At 48.7% G+C, this 27,673-nt stretch overlaps 1 protein-coding gene across 14 annotated transcripts in view; it reads left to right on the top strand.

The window, feature by feature from the left end:
• LOC134021842 (neurexin-1a) overlaps positions 1-27,673 on the top strand; it is a 242,827-nt gene that overhangs the window by 175,525 nt on the left and 39,629 nt on the right. For 10 of the 14 annotated variants that reach the window (XM_062462914.1, XM_062462913.1, XM_062462905.1 and 7 more), the window contains 3 exons: positions 14,537-14,708; positions 18,549-18,638; positions 20,597-20,907. In XM_062462914.1, the coding sequence (XP_062318898.1) occupies positions 14,537-14,708; positions 18,549-18,638; positions 20,597-20,907 (573 nt within the window). The remainder of the gene's footprint in view (positions 1-14,536; positions 14,709-18,548; positions 18,639-20,596; positions 20,908-27,673) is intronic. The other 4 variants (XM_062462916.1, XM_062462915.1, XM_062462912.1 and 1 more) reach the window with 1 other exon arrangement.

Below are 27,673 nucleotides of genomic sequence, written 5' to 3'. Positions count from 1 at the left end.
GTGTCTGAGGTCAGAAGGTGATTGGTCAAAGGAGAAAATTGTGTTGTCCAAACTCTCCCTCTTCCATTCACACCTACTGAAGATGTGAACTGGTCTTAGGCTGGTTCATATGATTACAAATTACAAAATATAGTTGAATGATTGTGTTATAACTTTATTTTCATGTAGATACCAAGAATGACTTGGGTTATCTTGCAGTCAGAAGAAGTCGTTACTAGAATCAACATTAAAGTAAACAACATTAAAGTAAACAATATTAAAATAAAGTAGCAAACATCACCCAGATATTCCTCTCATAAATCTCCACCTTCTACTCTTGTGAAGGTGAAGTCTTGAAGAACGAAAGGATTATATTTCTGTTCACTTCATGGCAGGTTCCTTTGTTTGAAACTCCCGCCACAACCTGAAGGAACAGCTGGAGACTGTCCAGTCCTGACGCTCTGAAGCTGCTAGAGAGATAAGTGACATGTACTGTGACGTGCAGAGAGGAGAGGGCCCTCTGTACTGTGACGTGCAGAGAGGGCCCTCTGTACTGTGACGTGCAGAGAGGAGAGGGCCCTCTGTACTGTGACGTGCAGAGAGGGCCCTCTGTACTGTGACATGCAGAGAGGGCCCTCTGTACTGCAGGAGGAGAACAGTGGAGGGTGTGAACAAGGCTGATTGTGTTCTTCTGAGGTGATCCAAGGAGATGACCCTGCTACAGTGTGAGACAGCAGTTACCATCAGCATCAAGACCTTGATGTGACCAGATCACTGCTGAGTTCCATCTCTGTCAGAGAGTGTGTGTGTGTGTGTGTGTGGCTCAGTGAGTTTAAATGGTTCAATGAGCTCATCAGAAGCGTAATAAAGCAGTCTGACATTTACAGCTACACAGGGTCAAGGAGATGGAACACGCCCCTCCATCCATCGCTTTATCCTTTCATCCCCTCCTCCCTTCTTCCATCTCTCCCTACCTTTTCCATCCATCCCCAACTCTCTCCATTTCTCCCTGTCTCTCCATTTCTCCCTGTGTCTCGATCTCTCCCTGTGTCTCCATCTCTCCCTGTGTCTCCATCTCTCCCTGTGTCTCCATCTCTCCCTGTCTCTCCATCTCTCCCTGTCTCTCCATCTCTCCCTGTCTCTCCATCTCTCCCTGTCTCTCCATCTCTCCCTGTGTCTCCATCTCTCCCTGTCTCTCCATCTCTCCCTGTGTCTCCATCTCTCCCTGTGTCTCCACAGGTCCTTCCCTCTTCGCATCCCTTGCTCAATCCCTCCCTCTGTTCCTCCTCCATCTCCCCATCCTTTGTGGAAAGACATCCAATGCTCCAGATGTAATTACAACTCCCAGAGTGGGACCAGATCGTTGATCCCTCCTGACACACACGCACACACACACACGCACACACACACACACACACACACGCACACCAACACACAAACTATGGGTTCATCCATGTGCTCATAAGCATGAACAATACCACCAGGGCCAGCCAGCACTACTCTGTGTGTGTGTGTCTGGGCCCTGCACTCGCCAACAGACTTTCATAACTCCAATGTGGCACTAAGGGATTGGAAGGGTTGCCAAATTGGCAGTTTATCCCCCTTTGGGTTCATCATGTCTTTGATGAAAGTTGAGCGCTTGTGAAGAAGAGCTGACAGCCACTGTCCCATCGGCAAACTTTATGTGTCTTTGTTATCTACTGCTGTGTTTGTTTGTTTGTGTGTGTGTGTGTGTGTGTGGTGTGTGGTGTGATAGATGTGTGTGCGTGGTTTGAGTGCGTGTGTGTTCTGGGTGAATGCTTGTGTGATGTGCTATGCAGGGAAGAGCCAGTCTCTCCTCTTCTCTCTTCTCCTCCCCCTCCTCTCCTCCCCCTTCCTCTGGTCTCCCCTCCTCTCCTCCCCCTTCCTCTGGTCTCCCCTCCTCTCCTCCCCCTCCTCTCCTCCCCCTTCTTCTGGTCTCCTCTCCTTCCCCCTCCTCTCCTCCCCCTCCTTTCCTCCCCCTCTTCTCCTCCCCCTCCTCCCCTTCCTCTCCTCCCCTTCCTCTCCTCTCCTCCCCCTCCTCTCCTCCCCCTTCTTCTGGTCTCCTCTCCTTCCCCCTCCTCTCCTCCCCCTCCTTTCCTCCCCCTCTTCTCCTCCCCCTCCTCCCCTTCCTCTCCTCCCCTTCCTCTCCTCTCCTTCCCCTCCTCTCCTCCCCTCCCCCTCCTCTCCTCCCCCTCCTCTCCTTCCCCTCCTCTCCTCCCCTTCCTCTCCTCCCCCTCCTCTCCTCTCCCTCCTCTCTTCCCCCCTCATCTCCCCCCTTCCTCTCCTCCCCCCTCCTCTCCTCCCCCCTCCTCTCCCCCCCTTCCTCTCCTCCCCCTCCTCTCCTCCCCCTCCACTCCTCCCCTTCCTCTCCTCCCCCTCCTCTCCTCCCCCTCCACTCCTCCCCTTCCTCTCCTCCCCCTCCTCTCCTCTCCCTCCTCTCTTCCCCCCTCACCTTCCTCTCCTCCCCCTCCTCTCCTCCCCCCTCCTCTCCTCCCCCCTCTTCTGATCTCCTCCCCCCTCCTCTGCTCTCCTGAAGCAACAACAATGACACAAAAATAGTAATTAGGAGACAAAAATTACGCGAAAATGATGTTGTGTTCTTGGGCAAGGCACTTCACCCTACTTGCCTCGGGGAGAATGTCCCTGTACTTACTGTAAGTCGCTCTGGATAAGAGCGTCTGCTAAATGACTAAATGTAAATGTAAGTGAGAAAAGAGTGAGGAAAATCTTTTGAGTTTTTCAAACAGAGTGAATGCAACTTGCAAATGGTGTCTAACTACCTAAACTTGTTTAAGGTTTTGCTAGAAGAGTGACTGATTTGACAAGGCCACTCAAGCCACTGAGAATTTGGTGCAGAGAATGAGATTTAGTGTTTTAGCAATTCAGAAGAACTGTATTAGCATGCTTGCTATCAGCTAATGAGATTTAGTGTTTTAGCAATTCAGAAGAACTGTATTAGCATGCTTGCTATCAGCTCACGTTTGCTACGTAGACATGAAACATGTCAAAATGTACTTCTCTTCCCGAAAGCATTGCTATCACTTCCTGCAAGGTTCCATTGCACGATTTAGGAAATATTTCAGTTTATGTGGAGAAAAGTGCAGCTAGCACGAACCAGCTAGCTAGCCACGGTCACAAACGTCACAAATGTCATAACGGAATGAGCCCGCGCGAGTGTTAACAAAAATGCCTACAGTCTGGTTCAGTCCACGCAGGGACCACTTGGTGAATGATACGTCTTAATGCATTTTGCTACCTGCTTAGCTAAATTTGACTGAAAAAAATACAGAGAAGGGTAGTGTCATCGCAGGAAACATAGCTAGCTACAGTCGCAATGTCGCCCAGTTTTTTCTGCAGCTGCTTCTCAGTATTCGTTAGCTAGCTAGCTGAAAGCTCCTCCCTGGGGTCTCCTTCCAGGGATCCTGAGGCGGTCCCAGGCCAGATGAGCTATATACAGTTAGGTCCATAAATATTTGGACATTGACACAATTTTCATCATTTTGGCTCTGTATACCACCACAATGGATTTGAAATGAAACAATCAAGATGTGCTTTAAGTGCAGACTTTCAGCTTTAATTTCAGGGTACTACTGCTTTTGTCAGCAGTCACATCATCGATAAATACAAGGGAACCAGTTCCATTGTCAGCCATACATGCCCACGCCATAACACTACCTCCACCATGCTTCACTGATGAGGTGGTATGCTTTGGATCATGAGCAGTTCCTTCCCTTCTCCATACTCTTCTCTTCCCATCATTCTGGTACAAGTTGATCTTGGTCTCATCTGTCCATAGGATGTTGTTCCAGAACTGTACAGGCTCTTTTAGATGTTTTTTGGCAAACTCTAATCTGGTCTTCCTGTTTTTGAGACTCACCAATGGTTTACATCTTGTGGTGAACCCTCTGTATTTACTCTGGTGAAGTCTTCTCTTAATTTTTGACTTTGACACAGATACGCCTACCTCCTGGAGAGTGTTCTTGATCTGGCCAACTGTTGTGAAGGGGTTTTTCTTCACCAGGGAAAGAATTCTTCTGTCATCCACCACAGTTGTTTTCCGTGGTCTTCCGGGTCTTTTGGTGTTGCTGAGCTCACCAGTGCGTTCTTTCTTTTTAAGAATGTACCAAACAGTTGATTTGGCCACACCTAATGTTTTTGCTATCTCTCTGATAGGTTTGTTTTGATTTTTCAGCCTAACGATGGCTTGCTTCACTGATGGTGAAAGCTCTTTGGACATTCATATTGAGAGTTGACAGCAACAGATTCCAAACACAAATACCATACTTGAAATGAACTCTAGACCTTTTATCTGCTCCTTGTCAATGAAATAACGAACTCCCATGAGGGAATAACATACACCTGGCCATGGAACAGCTGAGCAGCCAATTGTCCAATTACTTTTGGTCCCTTAAAAAGGGGGGGGCCACATATAAAATGTGTTGTAATTCCTACACCGTTCACCTGATTTGGATGTAAATACCCTGAATTTAAAGCTGAAAGTCTGCACTTAAAGCACATCTTGATTGTTTCATTTCAAATCCATTGTGGTGGTATACAGAGCCAAAATGATGAAAATGGTGTCAATGTCCAAATATTTATGGACCTAACTGTATTCCCTGGAGTCTACCCTGTATTCCCTGGAGTCTACCCTGGAGTCTCCTTCCAGTTCTGGGTCTACCCTGGAGTCTCCTTCCAGTTCTGGGTCTACCCTGGGGTCTCCTTCCAGTTCTGGGTCTACCCTGGGGTCTCCTTCCAGTTCTGGGTCTACCCTGGGGTCTCCTTCCAGTTCTGGGTCTACCCTGGGGTCTCCTTCCAGTTCTGGGTCTACCCTGGGGTCTCCTTCCAGTTCTGGGTCTACCCTGGGGTCTCCTTCCAGTTCTGGGTCTACCTTGGGGTCTCCTTCCAGTTCTGGGTCTACCCTGGGGTCTCCTTCCAGTTGGACATGTCTGGAAAACCTCCAGAGGATGGCACCCAGGAGGCATCCTAGTCAGATGACCGAACCACTGCCTGCTTTTGGATGCAAAGGAGCAGCAACTCGACTCTAAGCTCCCTCCAGATGTCCAAGATCCTCCCCCTGTCTCTAAGGCTGAGCCCAGCCACCCTACGGAAGAACCTCACTCCTCCCCCTGTCTCTAAGGCTGAGCCCAGCCACCCTACGGAAGAACCTCATTTCGGCTACTTGTATCTGCAATCTGGTTCTTTCGGTCATTACCGAAATCTCATGACCGTAGGTGAGGGTTGGAACGTAGATCGACTGGTAAATTGAAAGCTTCCTCTTTGGCATAACGGTCGGTACGCCAGCATCACTGCTGACTCGGCACCGACCCACCTATAAATCTCATGCTCCTTCCTCCCGTCACTTGTGACCAATATCCTGAGATACTTCAACTCATTCGCTTGGGGCAGCTGCTCACTCCCAACCCAGAGGGAGCGAGAGAGAGACAGAGCCACACCGTCCCCCAGTCCACCATATTCCAGTGCACTATATTCCAGTCCACCATCTTCCAGTCGTCCATCTTCCAGTAGAAAACCAAGGCCTCATCCTTGGAGGTGTGCATACCATCCCAGTGCGTGCTGAAGATCCTGGTCTGATGAAGTTAACAGAAACCACGTCATCTGCAAAAATCAGAGATGCATTTATGAGGTTCCCAAACCGGACACCCTCCTCACCCAACATTCTCGTGTGCCAAGATGTACCCGATGGCTCGTAGCAACGGCCCAGGTACCCCATACTCCCACTGTGCCCCCCACAGGGTTTCCCGGGGGACACAGTCGGAAGCCTTCTCAAGTCCACAAACCACACGTAGACTGGATGGTCAGACTCCCATGACCCCTCAATAACTCTGTAGGTAAAGAGCTGGTCCACTGGACCAAGGCCAGGATGGAATCCACATTGAATTGGATGTTTTTCAAAGCATATTTCCAGCAAACTTATTAGCAATTTTTCCAAAGGTTTAGGTTTTTGGACACAAAAAACTGTAATGCAATTCAAGCTCAGATACAAACAGTTTGAATGAACTTGTTTCAAATGGGTTTATTTATTAATGAAATGCAATATGAGTAAAGTCTTAAAAATATCAGAAGAAGGGAAAAACTTAATGGGGAAGTTTAAATCTCTTTAATAATGCCATGAATCTCTCTGTTTGTTTGTGTGTGTGTGTATTTGTGTGTTCGCGTTTATCCACAATATCCCAGGATTATCTCGAGCACCGGGCACTCTGCTAAGTTCCAAATGTCGCAGGTGTGCTTTTTTTATCCAATGGAGTGCAGTGTCGTGATTCATGTTGTTTGGATCAGCATTTAATTTTTTTTTTAAACAATCCCCATCTTGCCACGGGAACTGGCAAGATGGGGATTGTCATGGGAACTCATCCCAGCCCCTTCACTCTGATTGGTCCTCTGGTCTGTCGTGAGTTTCCTATGAATAGCTGGAGAAACCGGGCACTCTGCAAAGTTAATATTTTGCAGGTGTCCTTTTTACAATCCGACAGAGAATTTCATTTGTGATCATGAGAATAGGTACCAAAACCATTGAGAAGTACTGTCAACACCAGCTGCATCACAGGCACTGTGCACTATCTATAGTTCCAGAAATCTGTGTGTGTCACCGACATCATCGCGGGCACTGTGCTCTATCTATAATTCCAGGAATGTGTGTGTGTGTGTGTGGTCCACCAATTTTATGCACTATCTATACTTTGGGGAATCTGTGTTTGTGTATTTTAACTGACATCTTGATCATCGACTGCATCACAGGCACTGTTCACTAGTCATCATTTAATTTAGGAAAATTTATATAATTTACTTTCACTCTTAGTATTTTGAAGTGTACACAATAAGCCACAAATGTATGTTTTGTGCTTTTTAATACAATCTTCAAAAAAATAATTATAGATACTTATTTAAAAGATGCAGAAATGTCAGGTGTAAATTGTAAGTACACCAATTAAAACTCTTGTCCTTCTCTAAATATTTGGACATTTTATATTCGTTTAAACAATATGTTTGGTGGTGATGTGGTTATTAAATACACAACTTCAGCTGTGACAGCCTCAAGCACACTATTTAATATTTGACATTTTACCCTGTTTAGTTTATATGATGTGCATAATACTGTATATATGTCAAATATATATATGTGTATACATGTATCAAAAAACTTCCCCTCCCTTCTACACTCGTCTCCTCTCTCTTCTCCTCTCCTCTACACTCATCTCCTCTCCTTTCCCCTCTTTCCTCTTATCCTCTCCTCCTCTCTCATCTCCCCCTCTCCTCAACTCTCCTCCTTTCCTCTATTGCTCTGTCAGAAGTTAAAACTGATGATGATGATGACCAGTAGTGAATCATGTTTTTTAATGATACTATTATACGACCAGTGTTTTTGCTTTATTCAACACATGTACACACACACACACACACATTATATCCCTAAGCAGTGGAAGCTGTAGTTGTTTCTAGGTGGATCAATACATGCTGTGATAGTGTTCCTGGTTCAAGAGGCCATGGATTACACAGATTAAATGTCACTACCTGTCTGTCTGTCTGTCTGTCTGTCTGTCTGTCTGTGCCTGCCTGCCTGCCTGCCTGCCTGCCTGCCTTCCTGCCATCTCTAGTCTCAGTGCAGCATCAGAACCACATATGCAGTTTCTCATACTTACACAACATCCTGATGGAGGTTACATAACTCACATCACTACTGACAGGCTGAAGATCTGATCATCTGTACTCACACATGATAGACAGACAAACAGACAGAAGGGCGGGCGGGCAGATTTTGTGAATGTTGGAACAGAACCTCTCCAGATCTTTGTGTGTGTGTGAGACCTGGGAGAGGAGGTAGCTTGGCCGAAGTGAGGAGAGAGGGAGGGAGGAAGGAGAGACAGAGAGAGGAAGGGAGTGGGAGGAAGACAGAGAGGGAGAGCAGGGGAAGCGAGGGAGGAAGAGTGATGAGTGAGGAAGGCAGGGGGGAGGGAGGTAGAGCCGCATATGGAAGCTCTGGGAGTGTGAGCGTGTCTGTTTGGGCTCTCTCATCCCGGCCCTGTCCAGTCTGGATGAACTGAGACCGCTTCTGGCTCACAATGGCAGGATGGCTACTGGCGAATTAATGACTTATTCATGAGCGGACCACAATGCTTTGCGCCTGTTCTCCCTGGGGTTTTGTCACCTGATGCTGGTGACCAGAGCTGAGAGACAGGACACACACACACAGGACACACACACATATCTGACGTTCATAAAAGACCCACACTGACTGTGGGTTGAGGCTATTGCGTAGCAACTGACAAACTATTAAAGAGCCAGATATGAATAAGTCATAAGCTACACAGCTAGCCTGCAGAGACATGGAGACCACAGCTGTATACAGTTATATACTGGGAGACCAGAGTTGTATACAGTTATATACATGGAGACCAGAGCTGTATACAGTTATATACATGGAGACCAGAGCTGTATACAGTTATATACTGGGAGACCAGAGCTGTATACAGTTATATACATGGATACCAGAGCTGTATACAGTTATATACATGGAGACCAGAGCTGTATACAGTTATATACATGGAGACCAGAGCTGTATACAGTTATATACTGGGAGACCAGAGCTGTATACAGTTATATACATGGAGACCAGAGCTGTATACAGTTATATACTGGGAGACCAGAGCTGTATACAGTTATATACATGGAGACCAGAGCTGTATACAGTTATATACTGGGAGACCAGAGCTGTATACAGTTATATACATGGAGACCAGAGCTGTATACAGTTATATACTGGGAGGGGAGGGAGGGGGAGGGGAGGGGATGGAGGGGGACACTTGTGTTGGAACACCACTACGTTCTGGAGCTGTCTTCCTTGGGAGGAATACACACCACTATACACACACAACTATACACACAACTATACACACACACACACACACCACCATTCACACACACACAACTGTACACACACACAACCATTCACACACACACAACTATACACACACACACAATTATATAAACACACACACACAACTATACACACACCACCATACACACAATTATACACTCATGCAACTATACACACACACAACTATACACACACACACCCATACACACACACATCAGCATTTACACACACACACAACTATACACTCACACAACTATACACACACACCATGATACACACACACACAACTATACACACACACCATGATACACACACACACACAACTATACACACACACAACTATACACACACACTCATGACCACACTCACACCTGTCAGGTGTGTTCCTCACCTCAGTGTCAGCAGGTTGTTGTCTCATTAGAGCCCCGTCACATGGCCACAGGCCACTCCATCTCAGCGTCTGATAGGCTGGCAGAGGGCAGCGTCTGATAGGCTGGCAGAGGGCAGCCTCTGATAGGCTGGCAGAGGGCAGCCTCTGATAGGCTGGCAGAGGGCAGCGTCTGATAGGCTGGCAGAGGGCAGCGTCTGATAGGCTGGCAGAGGGCAGCGTCTGATAGGCTGGCAGAGGGCAGCGTCTGATAGGCTGGCAGAGGGCAGCGTCTGATAGGCTGGCAGAGGGCAGCGTCTGATAGGCTAATTGTTTTCCCTTCCCTGTCCTCGGCAGCCATCCTGGGGAGAGAGAGAGAGAAAGAGAGAGAGGGGAGAGAGAGAAAGAGAGAGAGGGGGAGAGAAAGGAGAGGGAGAAAGACAGAAAGAAATAGAGGGGTGAGAGACAGAGAGGGGAGGGGGGAGAGGAGAGAGGGAAGAGAGAGAGGGGGGAGAGAGGGAGCAAAGAGGGGAGAGAGATCTATGTAGACATCTTTAATAGTTCCTGGTTTGTTCATAAATCTAGGTCACACTACTGGTCCTCTCCCTTGTGCCTCACCAATCCAGGGGAGGGAGGGAGGGCAGAGATAAAGGGGTGGTGACGGAGAAGAATAAAGGAAAAGGAGGGATGTGCGGGGAGAGGACAGGCGAGGGAGTTTAGATCCCAGATGAGAGGAGGGGAGTGAGGATGTGAGAGGGAAGATGCTGCTGGAGGAATGACACACTGAGCTGGAGGAACATCTTAGAGTTTGACAATAAAACCAGTCCATGAAATTGCTGGTTGCATTTCTCAAACCTTCAGATTGATGGTGGCAATAGCCCAGCATGGCAGCCTCCCAGTCCTGTAGATGTATTAGGAAGTAACACTGTAGACTCCGAAGTAATCCTCATCTCCTCCCACACACGTGGAGGGGATGGGTGGGGGGGACTGGAACCTCATCCGTCTGCTGTTGGTCTGATAGATATGTGACTGCATGAATATTCAGATGGAGCACCATCTTCATGTTACATGATGAATATATATATGAACATCTGGTCTTCAACTACTTAGCTAGAGGGCTGTGTGTGCGCTCAAGTTTTTGCTTGCGGTGCATGTGTGTCTGGGAGTGTCTGCAACTCTTTCTCTGGTCTCTGTTCTCTTTGATCTCTCTCTGGTCTCTCACTGGTCTCCCTGGTCTCTCTCTTGTCTCTCTCGGGGGGACGGACGGACATATGAAGGTCGACCGAGTGGCTCCTGTCATAATAGTATATACAGTCAACTGAAACCTAAATTGATTTCTGTGAATGAGAGTTCATCTGTCTGCTGACCTGGCCTAATAGAATGTGCCGGTCAGAGGAGGGAGAAGGAAGAAAGAGAAAATATATTTTCAGAAATGGTTCTTCCAGAAATAAGACCTTGCTCCCTCTTCACTCACACGCACAGACACGCAAACCTGCTTTCTCTCGCACACACGCACGCACACACACACACACACACACCTGCTTCAGAACACTCCAGCCTGATACACCCGGCTCTCTCTCTTTCTCTCTCTCTGTTTCTCTCCCTCCTCCCTCTCTCTTTCTCCCTCTCTTTCTCTCTCTCTGGGCCTCATGTACTTACATTCGCAAACGTAGCGTTATTAGCACCATGGCCAACCCGCAGATTGCGCACGCTGTGATGCTTCAGTTTACGTCGTATTTACGAAACCTGCAGGTCATCGGGTAATCAGCGCCTTTCTCCGCCCACTATACCGTACATTGCGAGCATTTAAACGCGCAAATGAATGGGCCTCCTTCTCTCTTTCTATCATTGATCAGCCCCCAAAGTCAAAACAGCGATGACTGTTTGAAGTGATTCTGATGCCAATATTTGTAATGTAGCGAGGAGTTTTACGACTGCTGGAATCCAATTTGAACGCTGAGTCGGAGATTCAATGTAATCGTAATATTGCATGGCTGCTTAATCTGTAATGCGTAATGATTTTGTGTTCACTCAACTCAAAAAGTCAACTCAAAAATCATTTGGCCTATGTCTTCATCTTGGTCGGGTTACGGCTGCCATTTCACTTCCCCTTTTTATGGGAAACTCCCACTTTCCCCTTGACCCTCCCGTGAATTCATATGCATTTCACGGAAAAGCGCAATTTGCCATTTTCAGTTCCTGCGACAGGCAGTCTGCGCTTTTACCTCAGTGCGGCATGTTTGTACATATCTCGCCATGCTTTTACGCGCAAATTGCGAAACAAATACGCCTGAAGTGGGCGCTAAAGTGTTAGTACATGAGGCCCACAGTCTCTCTCTTTCTTTCTATCTCTCTCTCTCTCTCTCCCTCTCTCTCGCTCGCTCCTTCCATCCTTCTCTTTCTCTCTCTCTATTCCTATCCTTCTCCTCTCTCTCGCCCAAAACTATGCATGTCTTTTCATCTAAAGTTAATTGATCAAACCCTGTCATTTTAGAATCAAATTATGAGAAGTAACATTTTCTAGTATTTTTGTACTTTGGACATTGTAGGAGAAAATGTTGTTCATTCCAGTGTTAGCATTTCCTTTGTTCTTTAGCCAACCATGTGTTTCTATGGCAACCTTTCTCTATTGCCAGGGTATGGTTACTGACTCTGTACATCGTTAAGATAAAAAATGTATTTATTTAAGATGTTCGGCTAATTTAATTTCTCTATTCAAAATTCTGTAATATTCAAGTTTGTGATGTAACTGGATTTCATTTTTCCAATAGGTATTATATTCATTATGATTATTATTATCAAGATATCTGAGTTTTGTTAATTAACATAAATCAACCTTATTCATTTTATGTTTTATTGCTAATTGTTCTAAAGGGTCAATCTTTGTGTTCCTCTGTTTGTTTGAAAAGGCCTTGTGATGGAGGCATTCAGGGTCACTTTGTGTTAAGTGTATCTTAAATTAATGGGCCTTTTTTCTAAGGAGAGTGAGAGAGGGACTCTTCCGATTTCTGCTCTACTTGCAAGGTTTGGGGCATACCTGGGTAGGCCAAGTACAGTCTTACAAAATTCTAAGTGTAACATTTCAGTTGGACTTTTGTCCCACATGTTATTGGAAGTGTACATTTACATTTAGTCATTTAGCAGACGCTCTTATCCAGAGCGACTTACAGTAAGTACAGGGACATTCCCCCCGAGGCAAGTAGGGTGAAGTGCCTTGCCCAAGGACACAACGTCGTTTGGCACAGCCGGGAATCGAACCAACAACCTTCTGATTAATAGCCCGACTCCCTAACCGCTCAGCCATCTGTAAAGGGACCCCAAATTTCACTGCCATCGAGTAGGAATAGTTTTAGGATTGAGTCAAATATTTTTGTCCAAATTCTGATGCAAGGGTTATAGTTATGTATACATTTCTTAATTTCATAGAGGGCTCCTCTCCCTCTCTCTCTCTCTCTCTCTCTCTCTCTCTCTCTCTCTCTCTCTCTCTCCCTCCCCCTCCCCTTATCTCTCTCTCTCTTATTCTCCCCTTGTAGCATCTTATCTCAGAACATGATTGTTAAAATACTGGTACTGATACTAATACTGGTATTGATACTGACATTGATACTAGTATTGATACTGATATGAATTCAAATCTCTATCCCCAACGGCCATCCTCTCTCCATACTATAAAGAGAACTTCTTAGACCCTGTAAATTGAGGCAATTTATGACTAAATGCACACAATGTATTAATGATCATCTGGGGAGAGCTTACAGTCTGCTGAAGGAGGCTATTAAAAGCAGACTTTTAATTGGCTCTTTCTCCTTCTTCCTGCTCCCAGAGTAACAACTCTAGAAAGTTCTGAGTTCAGGGTCTGTCCTCGGAAAAGGAATCCATAGAGAAGCACACACACATACACTCCTTCACACACACTAACACGATGTGTGTAGAAGGTGTGTTACAGTAGGAAGCTGGACCCTCCCGCGTCCTCTCTGTTGGGGTAAGGTTAGTCTGTTTATCCCGCTGCCTTCTGGCAGGCGATACCGAACCATCCGGTCTCACACACGCAGACTGGACAACAGTTTCTTTCCAAGGGCCATCAGTCTTCGGAAAGGACATTGATATGGACATCAATACACTGTTGACACTCACACTAGTCACTTTATACACTGTCACTTCAGCTACTGGTTGCACTATCAGCAATATTGCACTAATTGTACCCCACTTGTCTTTAGGTTAGTATAGGCTTATAAGGTTAGTATAGGTATAGGTGTATTTGAGGTTTATTATACTGTATTGTATATTGTATATTATGTTGTATATTTAGGAAGTGTATTATATTTTAGCTTGTCATAGATGTAATCTATGTTCTGAGTACTTATATGTCTGACCCTGTGTTGTTCTGTGCATCTGACAATAAAATACTTGAACTTGAACTTGAGCTATGTTAGGTAAGGTTAGGTTAGGGTTAGTCACAAACAATTATGATTGTTGCTTCTGGCTCTTGACACCCGAGAGCGAGAGGAATAGGGGGGAAAGAGAGGGAGGGAGGGAGGGAGAGAGGAAGGGAGGGAGGGAGAGAGGAAGGGAGGGAGGGAGGGAGGGAGAGGGTGGATGTTGAGAGGGAGAGAGAGAGAGAGGGAGGGAGAGGGTGGATGTTGAGATGGAGAGAGAGGGAGGGAGGGAGAGGGTGGATGTTGAGATGGAGAGAGAGGGAGGGAGGGAGAGAGAGAGAGAGGGAGGGGGTGGATGTTGAGAGAGAGAGAGGGAGAGGGTGGTTGTTGAGAGGGAGAGAGAGAGAGGGAGGGAGAGGGTGGATGTTGAGAGAGAGGGAGAGAGAGAGGGAGGGTGAGGGTGGATGTTGAGAGGGTGGTTGTGCTGACTGGATAATGACATGCACTGCTTTGCGCTGCTGGGTTTATCCTCCAAGCAGATGGTCTGTCCTCACACACACAGACACACACACATTCTGCTCAGCCCTATCTTGTAAGTCAGGTGACTTTATTAACCCCACATTCCTCCCAGTGTGTGTGTGTGTGTTTGTGTGTGTGTGTGAGGTTGTAGTGTGTGTATGTGTGTGTGAGGTTGTAATGTGGGTGTGTGAGATTGTCATGTACTGACAGGACAGGAACATGTTCTGAAGTCTGCCTGTCAGTGTTCAATGTAAAATCAGTAGCAGTGTAAAACAAAGATTGATGTGTTTTATTATGAATGTGATCACCTCCTAAGGAGGCCTCAAGGGTCCCTGAACCCTCACCCCTGGCCCTAACCCAGCTCTGCCTCTGTGTCCACAGGAGAAAGGCAACATCGCTGTGGTGTTCAACGTGGGCACAGATGACATCAACATCCAGGAGACGGCTAAGTTTGTTAACGATGGGAAGTACCATGTAGTGAAGTTCACGCGTAGCGGTGGCAATGCTACACTGCAGCTGGATGATTTACCTGTCATAGAGCGCTACCCTACAGGTGAGCACACACACGCCTCGCACACGCCTCGCACAAGCCTCACACACACACACCTAGGCCAAAGCGTCAAGGTGATGGGAAACACACACACTAGCTATCCTTAATGCCATGCATTTATCTTCTACCTTTTATGAGAAGCGAGTAGCCGGTGCTGTGTGGGTAAAGAGGGTGGTGTGTGTGTGTAGAGAGGTGGTCTGTGGGTAGAAAGGGTGGTGTGTGGGTAGAGGTGGTGTGTGTGTGTAGAGAGGTGGTGTGTGTGGGATTGTCATGGTCTGGGAGTGTTGTGTACCCTTTATCAGAGTCTGCAGAATGCACACTGTAGGGGTGAGGAGGAGGGAGGAGGGGTGAGGAGTTGTTGGAGGGACCAGGGCTGGGATGGTTGGAAGGTTAGAACTCTCTCTTTCTCTCCCTATTTATCATATTATACTAACTAGACTAATCACCTTTATTCTCACACCCATTTCCACACACATCGACTCATTATTCTCCCTCCCTCCCCCTCCCCCAGCTGTGATGGGAGGTGACAGGGGACAGATGGGAGCTGAAGAGAGGGCTGAGTTGGAGGAGATTCTAGAGCAGTGTGGACAGAGGGACCATTCTGCAGCTCTACAGTCATCTTATTAAAACCCCACATTCCTCAACTCCTCCCCTCCTCCTTTCCCCAACTGCTTTCCATCCTCTCTTCTCTCTTCCTCCCCTCCTCCTCTCCTCATCTCCCCCCCTACTTTCCACCCTCTCTCCTCTCTTCCTCCTCTCCTCATCTCCCCCCCTGCTTTCCATCCTCTCTTCCTCCCCTCGTCTCCTCATCTCCTCTCCCCTTCTCCTCTCCTCCTCTCCTACCTTCTGTCTTCATCATAGCCACCACTTTCGTATCTTTCTATTTCTTATTTCATCTTCCTTCCTCCTTCATTATGTGGAGCACAAAAGGCTGTGGAGCCTGGGAGGGGGGGGGAGACAGGGGGAGAGAGAGTAAGAGAGGGGATGAGAGTGGGTCTAGGGGTGGGAGCGCTGATGGAAGTAATGCTGGGACAACGGATGTCAGGGCCCCCAGGGGATGAGGAGCACTTTAACACTGCAGCCATGACAGCAGCAAACCCTCTTCATGGAGCTGGACTCAACCTCCCTCTTACACTGTTACTGGAGCATGAGGCACTTCCACTCTCTCTCACTCTCTCTCACTCTCTCTCTCTCTATCTCTCTGTCTCTCTCTTTTTCTCTCTCTCTCACTCTCTCTCTGTCTCTCTCTCTCTCTCTCTCTCTCTCTCTCTCTCTGTCTCTCTGTCTATCTCTGTCTCTCTCTCTTTCTCTCTGTCTCTCTCTCTGTCTCTGTCTCTCTCTGTCTCTGTCTCTCTTTCTCTCTGTGTCTGTCTCTCTCTCTCACACACACTCTCACACACACACGATTTAGGCACTGGATAATATAGATAATACCTCCCTACAGATGTAGATCATATAGATACTACCTCCCTATGAACTAGATCATATAGATACTACCTCTACATACTGTTGTCTCTCATGTCCTAGGGGTTCGTATGGCGATGCATACGCACATAGCTACAAACTGGCTTGTGTGTTGTCTGTGTGTGTTTGTGTGTGTGTGTGTGTGTGAGAGAGAGGCTGTGTGTATGTGTGTGTATGTATCTGTGTGTGCGTGTGTGTCTGTGTGTGTGTGTGTGTGTGTGTGTGTTGGGGGGGGGATTCTTTCAGGGTAGTCTGTGTTTACAACTCTACCCAGCGGCATGAAATAAACTACAATTTTTTAAACCCTATAATTTGAAAGAGATTACACTTTTGTCAGAAGATAACTGGGAGGCATAAACACACAAAACAGAACAGCAGCTGTCAGAAAACGAAGAGGCATTTAAATAAATAAACTAGTCAGACAGTCCTGTCTCAGCCTGCTGTGACACATCCCTATAAACCAGTCAGACAGTCCTCTCTCAGCCTGCTGTGACACATCCCTATAAACCAGTCAGACAGTCCTCTCTCAGCCTGCTGTGACACATCCCTATAAACCAGTCAGACAGTCCTCTCTCAGCCTGCTGTGACACATCCCTATAAACCAGTCAGACAGTCCTGTCTCAGCCTGCTGTGACACATCCCTATAAACCAGTCAGACAGTCCTGTCTCAGCCTGCTGTGACACATCCCTATAAACCAGTCAGACAGTCCTGTCTCAGCCTGCTGTGACACATCCCTATAAACCAGTCAGACAGTCCTGTCTCAGCCTGCTGTGACACATCCCTCTCCCTCCATCCCTCTACCTCTCCCTCCATCCTTCTCCTCCCTCCCTCTCCCTCCATCCCTCTCCCTCCTTCCCTCTCCCTCCCTCCCTCCCTCTCCCTCCTTCCCTCTCCCTCCCTCCCTCTCCCTCCTTCCCTCTCCCTCCATCCCTCTCCCTCCCTCCCTCCCTCTCCCTCCTTCCCTCTCCCTCCCTCCCTCTCCCTCCTTCCCTCTCCCTCCCTCCCTCTCCCTCCTTCCCTCTCCCTCCATCCCTCTCCCTCCTTCCCTCTCCCTCCATCCTTCTCCTCCATCCCTCTCCCTCCTTCCCTCTCCCTCCATCCCTCTCCCTCCATCCTTCTCCTCCCTCCCTCTCCCTCCATCCCTCTCCCTCCTTCCCTCTCCCTCCATCCTTCTCCTCCCTCCCTCTCCCTCCATCCCTCTCCCTCCATCCCTTTCCCTCCATCCCTCTCCCTCCATCCCTTTCCCTCCTTCCCTCTCCCTCCATCCCTTTCCCTCCTTCCCTCTCCCTCCTTCCCTCTCCCTCCATCCTTCTCCTCCCTCCCTCTCCCTCCATCCCTCTCCCTCCTTCCCTCTCCCTCCATCCTTCTCCTCCCTCCCTCTCCCTCCATCCCTCTCCCTCCATCCCTCTCCCTCCATCCTTCTCCTCCCTCCCTCTCCCTCCATCCCTCTCCCTCCATCCCTTTCCCTCCATCCCTCTCCCTCCATCCCTTTCCCTCCTTCCCTCTCCCTCCTTCCCTCTCCCTCCTTCCCTCTCCCTCCATCCCTCTCCCTCCTTCCCTCTCCCTCCATCCCTCTCCCTCCTTCCCTCTCCCTCCTTCCCTCTCCCTCCTTCCCTCTCCCTCCATCCCTCTCCCTCCATCCATCCCTCTCCCTCCATCCCTCTCCCTCCATCCCTCTCCCTCCTGTTGGCTGTTGTGTGTCAGAGGAGATTAACTAATGAGTTATAGATCCATTCTATTGTAGACTGGGCTTTGGTCAAAGTATTTCTTGTCAGTCTGGCTGCTTGGTGTGGATGCTGGCTGTATGTAGGGATTACACTGGCAGCTTTCTGATAGGCCAGTTTGGCTATGTGTAGACAGACTACCACTGAATAAGAAGCAAGGATGTCATGGGTAATGTGTGTTCTCCTCTAAACCACAACAGGGTGAATGTTTTTTATAATAAACTATAAATTCAAATGATGTTCCTTCTGAGAATGTAACTAGTTAAACTTCAAAACAATAGAGTGAGACAGATATATTAATGGTGTTATAAACCTCATTGTAAGATTTCTGTCATAGAAATGTTTACATTTGTGATTTGGTTTTTGTTTATAACATTAATATTAATCTTCATGAACCATGAGCTAAGTCTAATTCGCAGTTAATATAGAAATAATTTGTTGGATTAAAATAAATTTAAAGGATTGAATGATTGAATGAGGTTCAGTGTAATGTTTTAGGTGTAACTTTGTTTTTATTTTACTTCTTTCTTTTTTTATATATCAAAAAACTTGACCAAAACATTGTACAGTTTGTTTAGTTTCAGCATTAAGTATTAACATTAACCTTTTGACCTTACAGATGTTAACCGATGAAATGTTTCTTTAAACTTTAAGGCCACAATGATAATGAGCGCCTGGCGATCGCCAGACAGCGAATCCCTTATCGGCTCGGTCGAGTAGTTGACGAATGGCTACTCGACAAAGGTAAAAAAAACATTAAAGTTTCAACAAAAAAATAATTTTATCATAACCAAGTAATTCTGTAACAAATTAATTTTAAAAACATAAATGTTCTGTAAAAAAAAAATAGATTCAACAAAATCGTTTTAAACAGTAAAATGTAGCTAGATCCTTTTGCTCAGTTTGCCTAATACTGTATTATTATTTAGAAATGTCAATTGGTTTAACAGGAAGTTAAAGGGACTGTAAATATACATTTAACTTCTTCATGTAATATGACCACTTCCTGTTAAAATGTCTATAAATTACCATAGCATTGATTTATTTTTTGATGTAAATACATAAATGGTCGTAAAAAAAAACTTCAGTTAAATCCTATATTGATATCTGTAGTGTTATTTCAGACACATGTATAGTAGGCATATAAGTGCTACTTTTAACTGTGTCTAAATTGATCTACAGTGATTAAACCAACTAGCCAAGATAAATAGACTGTAATAAGAATTGGCAAAAGAAGAGTCCCTTTAACAATGTGTGTAAACGTGTTAGAATCTAGGGACGACTGTGTGGTCCCAAAGCTGTGCATGCGCTCAGAGGTCTCCCAATGTTTTCACCTCATCATGTTTACTCTTTCTGTTCACCTCACTGGCGTTGTCAAAACATTACTCATTTTTTAAGCCTTTTTTAAGTTTCAATCTTTTTTATCAAACATTGCAGTTATTTTTGTTTGTTTTTGCTCTTGCTAAAAGGAAGAATGTTTGTAATAGAAATGTGTGACTCCTCTTTAGAGGACACTTAATCAACAGAAGGACTAGTTTGTTCCATGGAACAGCAGAGAGAGACTAGAGAGCATATCGCTGCTGTAATTGGTTGATACGTAAAGTAATCATGTCTGTTATGCTTCCGTTTCTTCCAGTGAGGAAACGATGTGAAAAACACTGTCATTATTTACGAAAAATAAATCAATACGAGTTTTATTTTCACCAGGCAAGAAAATAATAAGATAATAAAATCCAAAACATCAGATTGATTAAACCTCCTCCTGCTGCTGTTCAATTGCTTTGATTGTCCTTTTAGCAAAGTTACATCGATTTAAAACAACCGTAAAGATTTTTATTTTTATTCCTCCTTTCAGTTTCTGTCATGTCCCCCATCCCCCAGGGGAGTGAACCCCTCAGCTAGGACTCCTGGTCCTGGGGCTCCTGGTCCTGGGGCTCCTGGTCCTGGGGCTCCTGGTCCTGGGGCTCCTGGTCCTGGGGCTCCTGGTCCTGGGGATCCTGGTCCTGGGGATCCTGGTCCTGGGGACTCCTGGTCCTGGGGCTCCTGGTCCTGGGGATCCTGGTCCTGGGGATCCTGGTCCTGGGGCTCCTGGTCCTGGGGCTCCTGGTCCTGGTCCTGGGGCTCCTGGTCCTGGGGGCTCCTGGTCCTGGGGGCTCCTGGTCCTGGGGCTCCTGGTCCTGGGGGCTCCTGGTCCTGGGGGCTCCTGGTCCTGGGGCTCCTGGTCCTGGGGCTCCTGGTCCTGGGGGCTCCTGGTCCTGGGGCTCCTGGTCCTGGGGCTCCTGGTCCTGGGGCTCCTGGTCCTGGGGGCTCCTGGTCCTGGGGCTCCTGGTCCTGGGGCTCCTGGTCCTGGGGGCTCCTGGTCCTGGGGCTCCTGGTCCTGGGGCTCCTGGTCCTGGGGCTCCTGGTCCTGGGGCTCCTGGTCCTGGGGCTCCTGGTCCTGGGGGCTCCTGGTCCTGGGGCTCCTGGTCCTGGGGCTCCTGGTCCTGGGGCTCCTGGTCCTGGGGGCTCCTGGTCCTGGGGCTCCTGGTCCTGGGGCTCCTGGTCCTGGGGCTCCTGGTCCTGGGGCTCCTGGTCCTGGGGCTCCTGGTCCTGGGGCTCCTGGTCCTGGGGGCTCCTGGGGGCTTCACTCCACCCAGAGGGGACGACTCCCTCTCTCTCCCCGGCCGGCTGAGTGGTGTGTGTGTAACGTTGTTCTCCTGCAGGCCGCCAGCTCACCATCTTCAACAGCCAGACCACCATCCAGATCGGCGGCTGGGAGCGCGACCGTAGCCGCCCCTTCCAGGGCCAGCTGTCTGGGCTGTACTACAACGGGCTGAAGGTGCTGAACATGGCAGTGGAGGGGGACCCCAACGTGCGCGTCCTGGGCAGCGTGCGCCTGGTGGGCGACGCCCCGGCCTCCTCCATCACCCCGCAGGCCAGCGCCACGGCCAACCGCTCGGACACCTCCACCGTGGAGTCCACCACCTCCTCCAGCCGCAGGGGCAAGATCACTACACCCCGCCAGCCCCAGCAGGTCAGCACACACACACACACACACTCATACACGCATACTCAAACACACACACTCATACACACATACTCAAACACACAAACACTTCCTCAAGGCTCTGCCGCTGTTTCTATGACATCCTCTGTCCCCAAGCTGAGAGGACCATACCTATCTGATTCCACCCCAGGCCGACCATGCAGCCTCAGGGCTGGGCGATCATGCAGCCTCAGGGCTGGGCGACCATGCAGCCTCAGGGCTGGGCGACCATGCAGCCTCAGGGCTGGGCGACCATGCAGCCTCAGGGCTGGGCGACCATGCAGCCTCGGGGCTGGGCGACCATGCAGCCTCAGGGCTGGGCGATCATGCAGCCTCAGGGCTGGGCGACCATGCAGCCTCAGGGCTGGGCGACCATGCAGCCTCAGGGCTGGGCGACCATGCAGCCTCGGGGCTGGGCGACCATGCAGCCTCAGAGCTGGGCGACCATGCAGCCTCAGGGCTGGGCGACCATGCAGCCTCAGGGCTGGGCGATCATGCAGCCTCAGGGCTGGGCGACCATGCAGCCTCAGGGCTGGGCGATCATGCAGCCTCAGGGCTGGGCGACCATGCAGCCTCAGGGCTGGGCGACCATGCAGCCTCAGGGCTGGGCGACCATGCAGCCTCAGGGCTGGGCGACCATGCAGCCTCAGGGCTGGGCGACCATGCAGCCTCAGGGCTGGGCGACCATGCAGCCTCAGGGCTGGGCGACCATGCAGCCTCAGGGCTGGGCGACCATGCAGCCTCAGGGCTGGGCGACCATGCAGCCTCAGGGCTGGGCGACCATGCAGCCTCAGGGCTGGGCGACCATGCAGCCTCAGGGCTGGGCGACCATGCAGCCTCAGGGCTGGGCGACCATGCAGCCTCAGGGCTTGGCGATCATGCAGCCTCAGGGCTGGGCGACCATGCAGCCTCAGGGCTGGGCGACCATGCAGCCTCAGGGCTGGACGACCATGCAGCCTCAGGGCTGGGCGACCATGCAGCCTCAGGGCTGGGCGACCATGCAGCCTCAGGGCTGGGCGACCATGCAGCCTCAGGGCTGGGCGACCATGCAGCCTCAGGGCTGGGCGACCATGCAGCCTCAGGGCTGGGCGACCATGCAGCCTCAGGGCTGGGCGACCATGCAGCCTCAGGGCTGGGCGACCATGCAGCCTCAGGGCTGGACACTGGAGGCAGCTGCGTACTGGAACAAAGCTGCTTGTTCCACACACCACTGAAGCAATAATGGTATCAGTATTCAGATGTCAGGTTGCTAGTATAACAGACGGTTATCAGTGTCCTGCTGATGCTGGTATAACATGAGGTTATCAGTATTCAGATGTCAGGTTGTTGGTTTAACAGAAGGTTATCAGTATTCAAATCCCAAGTTGTTACTGGTATAACAGGAGGTTATCAGTATTCAGATGTCATGTTTCTGGTATAACATGATGTTATCAGTATTCAGATGTAAGGTTGTGGCTGATATAACAGAAGGTTATCAGTGTCCAGTTGTTGCTGGTATAACATGAGGTTATCAGTATTCAGATGTCATGTTTCTGGTATAACATGATGTTATCAGTATTCAGATGTAAGGTTGTGGCTGATATAACAGAAGGTTATCAGTGTCCAGTTGTTGCTGGTATAACATGAGGTTATCAGTATTCAGATGTCAAGTTGTTGGTTTAACAGAAGGTTATCAGTATTCAGATGTCAGGTCGTTGGTTTAACAGAAGGTTATCGGTATTCAGATGTCAGGTCGTTGGTTTAACAGAAGGTTATCAGTATTCAAATGTCAGGTTGTTACTGGTATAACAGGAGGTTATCAGTATTCAGATTGTCATGTTGCTGATATAACATGAGGTTATCTGTATTCAGATGTCATGTTGTTGCTGGTGTAACCGGAGGTTATCAGAGTCCTGTTGATGCTGGGAGAAAAGGTTAACTGACACAGTTACCTGGATAATACCGACACCCAAATGTAGCTTCTGGTCTGAATTAGAATCTGAATCAGAATCAGCTTTATTCGCCAAGTAAGTTTGCACAAAAAAGGAATTTACTATGGCAGAATGTACGTTAAACATATTAGCAGGGCTTAATTTGAGCCGGAACACGCTGGAACATGTTCCGGCTGTTCGACGTTGGATCCAGAACCTTTTTTCTTGGATCCGGCACCTCCTGTGTCACAATGAAAAATTATTCGCCAAAATGAACGTTTTTTAACCAAAAATGTCAAAAAGATAACAATGTACACACAGCGTTGTTTATTTTTTTGTAGTCAGAGAAGCTATGTAGGCAGTGTAATTATTTTTTTGTTCCATTACCTCCAATCCCTGTTTTGAGTCACCGGATCCACCCCCCCTCTGCGCTCCGGGACCTCCCACTTTACAAATTAAGCACTGCATATAAGAGTTTTAAATATAATGGGTTTAGGACAGTCAACTCAGTTCAATACGCACAAATAGTCATAAACACAGATAGTCATACACACAATCACTTATTTATTATACATCTGTAATGGTTCTGTTGCTTATTCCCAGAGGATGAAAGTTAATTCAGGTCAGTAAAATAGAATCAAGCTGAGAATCCTGTCGTGTCAACGCGTGTCCCAGCCAATGTCAGGGTCTGTGTTTCCTGGTCATGGGCCTGTTAACGTGCTCACACTCAGTCACAGACTGGTTTAACGGGATTCTCATTCATGTTCATTGAACTGATTGGCACTGGACAATGAGGAGTACTGAGTGTGTGTGTGACTGTATCTGTGTGCGTGCGTGCAGACATAACAAGACTCATTTAGGTCAGTGAGGACTAGAGCTGTTCTACTCCTTGTCCCGCTAGTGAGACGAGACTGGACATGGTGGGGGCTGGGGGGCTGGGGTGGGGGCGGGGGGGCTGGGGTGGGGGCGGGGGGGCTGGGGTGGGGGCGGGGGGGCTGGGGTGGGGGCGGGGGGGGCTGGGGTGGGGGCGGGGGGGCTGGGGTGGGGGCGGGGGGGCTGGGGTGGGGGCGGGGGGGCTGGGGTGGGGGCGGGGGGGCTTCCTGAAGTGCTGCAGCCACAAAGCTTGAGATGAGGATACCTCACCCCTGGGCCTCTTTGCCTCTCAAGTCAAAAGAACAAATAAAGAGAGGAGAGGCAATAAAAACCTGAAGCACTTGAGTTTAATTTGTTGTGCATTCAGAGCCTGCAGTGATCGCATGGCCCAGACACACACACAAAGTGATTCTGGAGATGTGGAACATCAAATCCCTTTCATGTCATGCTGATGGACCCGACCATGCTCGCCCCCCTCAATGCCCCCACACCCCCTGCCTCAAAGTGATTCTAGAGATTAAATCTCATGCCCCCCCCCACACACACACACATGCCCCCCAGCAAGGGGCAGTTCTGGGTTACTTTACATCAGTTATCACGCGAACTGCCTCAGAAAACCACAACTACTGGTCAGCAGTTACTTGTAGTGGGTCAGGTTGTCATGGTAAATACACAAGTACAGCGGCAGAGGGTGCTGTCACTACCAACCGCCTTTCTGTCACCATTCAGCCAACTGATACAGACAGACAGACAGAAACACTACACCGTCGTTCCAGACGGAAACACTACACCGTCGTTCCAGACAGAAACACTACATCGTCGTTCCAGACGGAAACACTACACCGTCGTTCCAGACAGAAACACTACATCGTCGTTCCAGACAGAAACACTACATCGTCGTTCCAGACAGAAACACTACACCACCTCCAGGCAGAAACACTACACCGTCGTTCCAGACAGAAACACTACACTGTCGTTCCAGACAGAAACACTACACCACCTACAGACAGAAACACTACACCGTCGTTCCAGACAGAAACACTACACCGTCGTTCCAGACAGAAACACTACACCGTCGTTCCAGACGGAAACACTACACCACCTCCAGACAGAAACACTACACCGTCGTTCCAGACGGAAACACTACACCGTCGTTCCAGACAGAAACACTACACCACCTCCAGACAGAAACACTACACCGTCGTTCCAGACAGAAACACTACACCGTCGTTCCAGACAGAAACACTACACCACCTCCAGACAGAAACACTACACCGTCGTTCCAGACAGAAACACTACACCGTCGTTCCAGACAGAAACACTACACTGTCGTTCCAGACAGAAACACTACACCACCTCCAGACAGAAACACTACACTGTCGTTCCAGACAGAAACACTACACCGTCGTTCCAGACAGAAACAATACATCGTCGTTCCAGACAGAAACACTACAGCGTCGTTCCAGACAGAAACAATACAGCGTCACTGTCATTTAAACAATATTCGGTGGGCCACAATAACCCTTTTGAAAGGTGTTAGTATGTGCGGACACTATCAGGATACATGTTGCAGCAGAGTGTAGTATTGTAGTGTGAAGTATTGTAGTGTGAAGTACTGAAGTGTGAAGTATTGTAGTGTTAAGTATTGTAGCGTGTGGTGTGTAGTATTGTGGTGTGCGGCGTGTAGTATTGTGGTGTGCGGCGTGTAGTATTGTGGTGTGCGGCGTGTAGTATTGTGGTGTGCGGCGTGTAGTATTGTGGTGTGCGGCGTGTAGTATTGTGGTGTGCGGCGTGTAGTATTGTGGTGTGCGGCGTGTAGTATTGTGGTGTGCGGCGTGTAGTATTGTGGTGTGCGGCGTGTAGTATTGTGGTGTGCGGCGTGTAGTATTGTGCTGTGCGGCGTGTAGTATTGTGCTGTGCGGCGTGTAGCAGCAGGCCTGTGTGCTGAAGCAAAGGGAGAGGGTGACATGTTGACTTGACTCCTGCCCAGGAGGTAGGGGACGGCTACAGGAAAGGTTCCTCTCTCACCCACACCATGTTCACAGCTCTGCTCTCTGCAGCTGATTAATACTGGAACAAAACAGGAGCAGCACAGTCACAACCCGTGTGAGCGTTTGTGAGCGCTGGTGTAGACAGCGTCTTGTTCACCAGGTCATTAACTCGGCCCGTCACTCAGCTGTCTGCATGTGCTCACGAGCGCTGCGCTTGATTGGTTGTCGTGCCGTCGCTGTGAGGTGACCTGACCAATGGCCGGAGGCGGAGCCCGTGTGTTGTCGGCCAGCCGCCTGGGTCAACGTCTCGCTAACCATCACGCCCCACTGCTCTAGATTGCCATGGCTACGCTGACTGGCTCGTAAAAATAGCCCAGCCTCTCTTCTTCCTGCTTCAGTGGAGCCTCGCTGTCCCCTGCCTCCACCCTGGCCTCTCTGGCCTCTTCTCTTGCCTCCCCCTTTGCCTCCCCCCCAGGCTGTGAGGAGGGATAGAGGCAGGGAGGAATCTCCTCCTCCTCTTTCCTCCTCCTTTTTCCTCCTCCTATCTCCTCCTCTTTCCTCCTCCTCTCTCCTCCTCTCTCTCCTCCCATCCTCTCCTCTTCCTCTATCCTCCTCTCTCCTCCTCCTCTCTCCTCTTCCACTCTGCTCTCTCCTCCTCTCTCCTCTCTTCTCTCTGCTGGGAAGAACCCAACCCAAAACTCTTGCGCTTTGTTCCGTTGCTCCGGGCGACAGATACGCTGATCCAGAAAGCAGATTTCTCCCAGGACCCCCTTGGTCTCACCATGCCGTTGTCGAGGCGTTAGCATAAACAGCCAAACAAATGCACGCCTGGCAGAAAGCACCCTGACACCACCACAGATATGCCCGTTCAAAAGAAGCTTTTTCTGCTCCGCTGAGACATGTTATCCCTGATATTTGGCTCACAGGGAGACATCCTGCTGTCACAGCCCAGTACACACGCTTCACGAACACGCTACACTAACACGCATGACAGCGTGAGGACGCGAGCATGTTCTTGTGTAAAGGATGGACAGGGACACGATTGGAGGAAGCAACTGGAAGTCTCTCCCACAAAGTCCAGATATAGGGTTAGGGCTTTGCCCTCCTCTATACCGTTCTAAACTGCTCTGTACTGCTCTATACTGCTCTGTACTGCTCAAATCAAAATCAAATCAAAATGTATTTGTATTGCCCTTTTTACACGCAAGCATGTCACAGAGGGCTTCACATATGCCCATAGAACTGCCCCTCAACCAACCTAACCCCTCAAGGAAGACAAAGAAAAACTCCCAGAAAAACTCACTGCAGGATAAAAAATGGAAGAAACCTTGGGAGGAGCAATTCAGTGAAGGATCCCCTCCTCCAGAGACGGTTGGTGAAAGAGAGGAGCAGAACACAGTCTTAACATAGTGCTCTGCTCTATACTGCTCTGTACTGCTCTGCACTGCTTTATACTGCTCTGTACTGCTCTGTACTGCTCTGTACCACTCTGTACTGCTCTATACTGCTCTGTACCACTCTGTACTGCTCTGTACTGCTCTATACTGCTCTGTACTGCTCTATTCTGCTCTATACTGCTCTATTATGCTCTTTTCCGCTCTGTACTGCTCTATACTGCTCTGTGCTGTTCTATACTGCTCTATACTGATCTATACTGCTCTATACCACTCTATACTGCTCTGTACTGCTCTATACTGATCTGTACTGCTCTATACTGCTCTGTACAAATCTATTCTGCTCTGTACAAATAGATACAGTTCTATACTTTTCTAAACTGCTCTACACTACTCTACACTGCCCAATACTGCTTGATACGTTTCTGTAAACAGCAGGGTCATGAATATGCATGTGAGCTAATCACTGCACCAATCCCAGCTGCTGCCAGCATGCAACTGTGCTCTTGCATGTCAACACAATAAGGGGCATTCTCAAGGGTTTGGGACAGACACACACACACACAGTATCTGTACAGACACACAC

The sequence above is a fragment of the Osmerus eperlanus genome, chromosome 6 (assembly GCF_963692335.1).
Source record: "Osmerus eperlanus chromosome 6, fOsmEpe2.1, whole genome shotgun sequence".
NCBI lineage: Eukaryota > Metazoa > Chordata > Actinopteri > Osmeriformes > Osmeridae > Osmerus > Osmerus eperlanus.
Note: the sequence above shows the minus strand (reverse complement) of the source record. Positions and strands in the feature narration are given on the sequence as shown.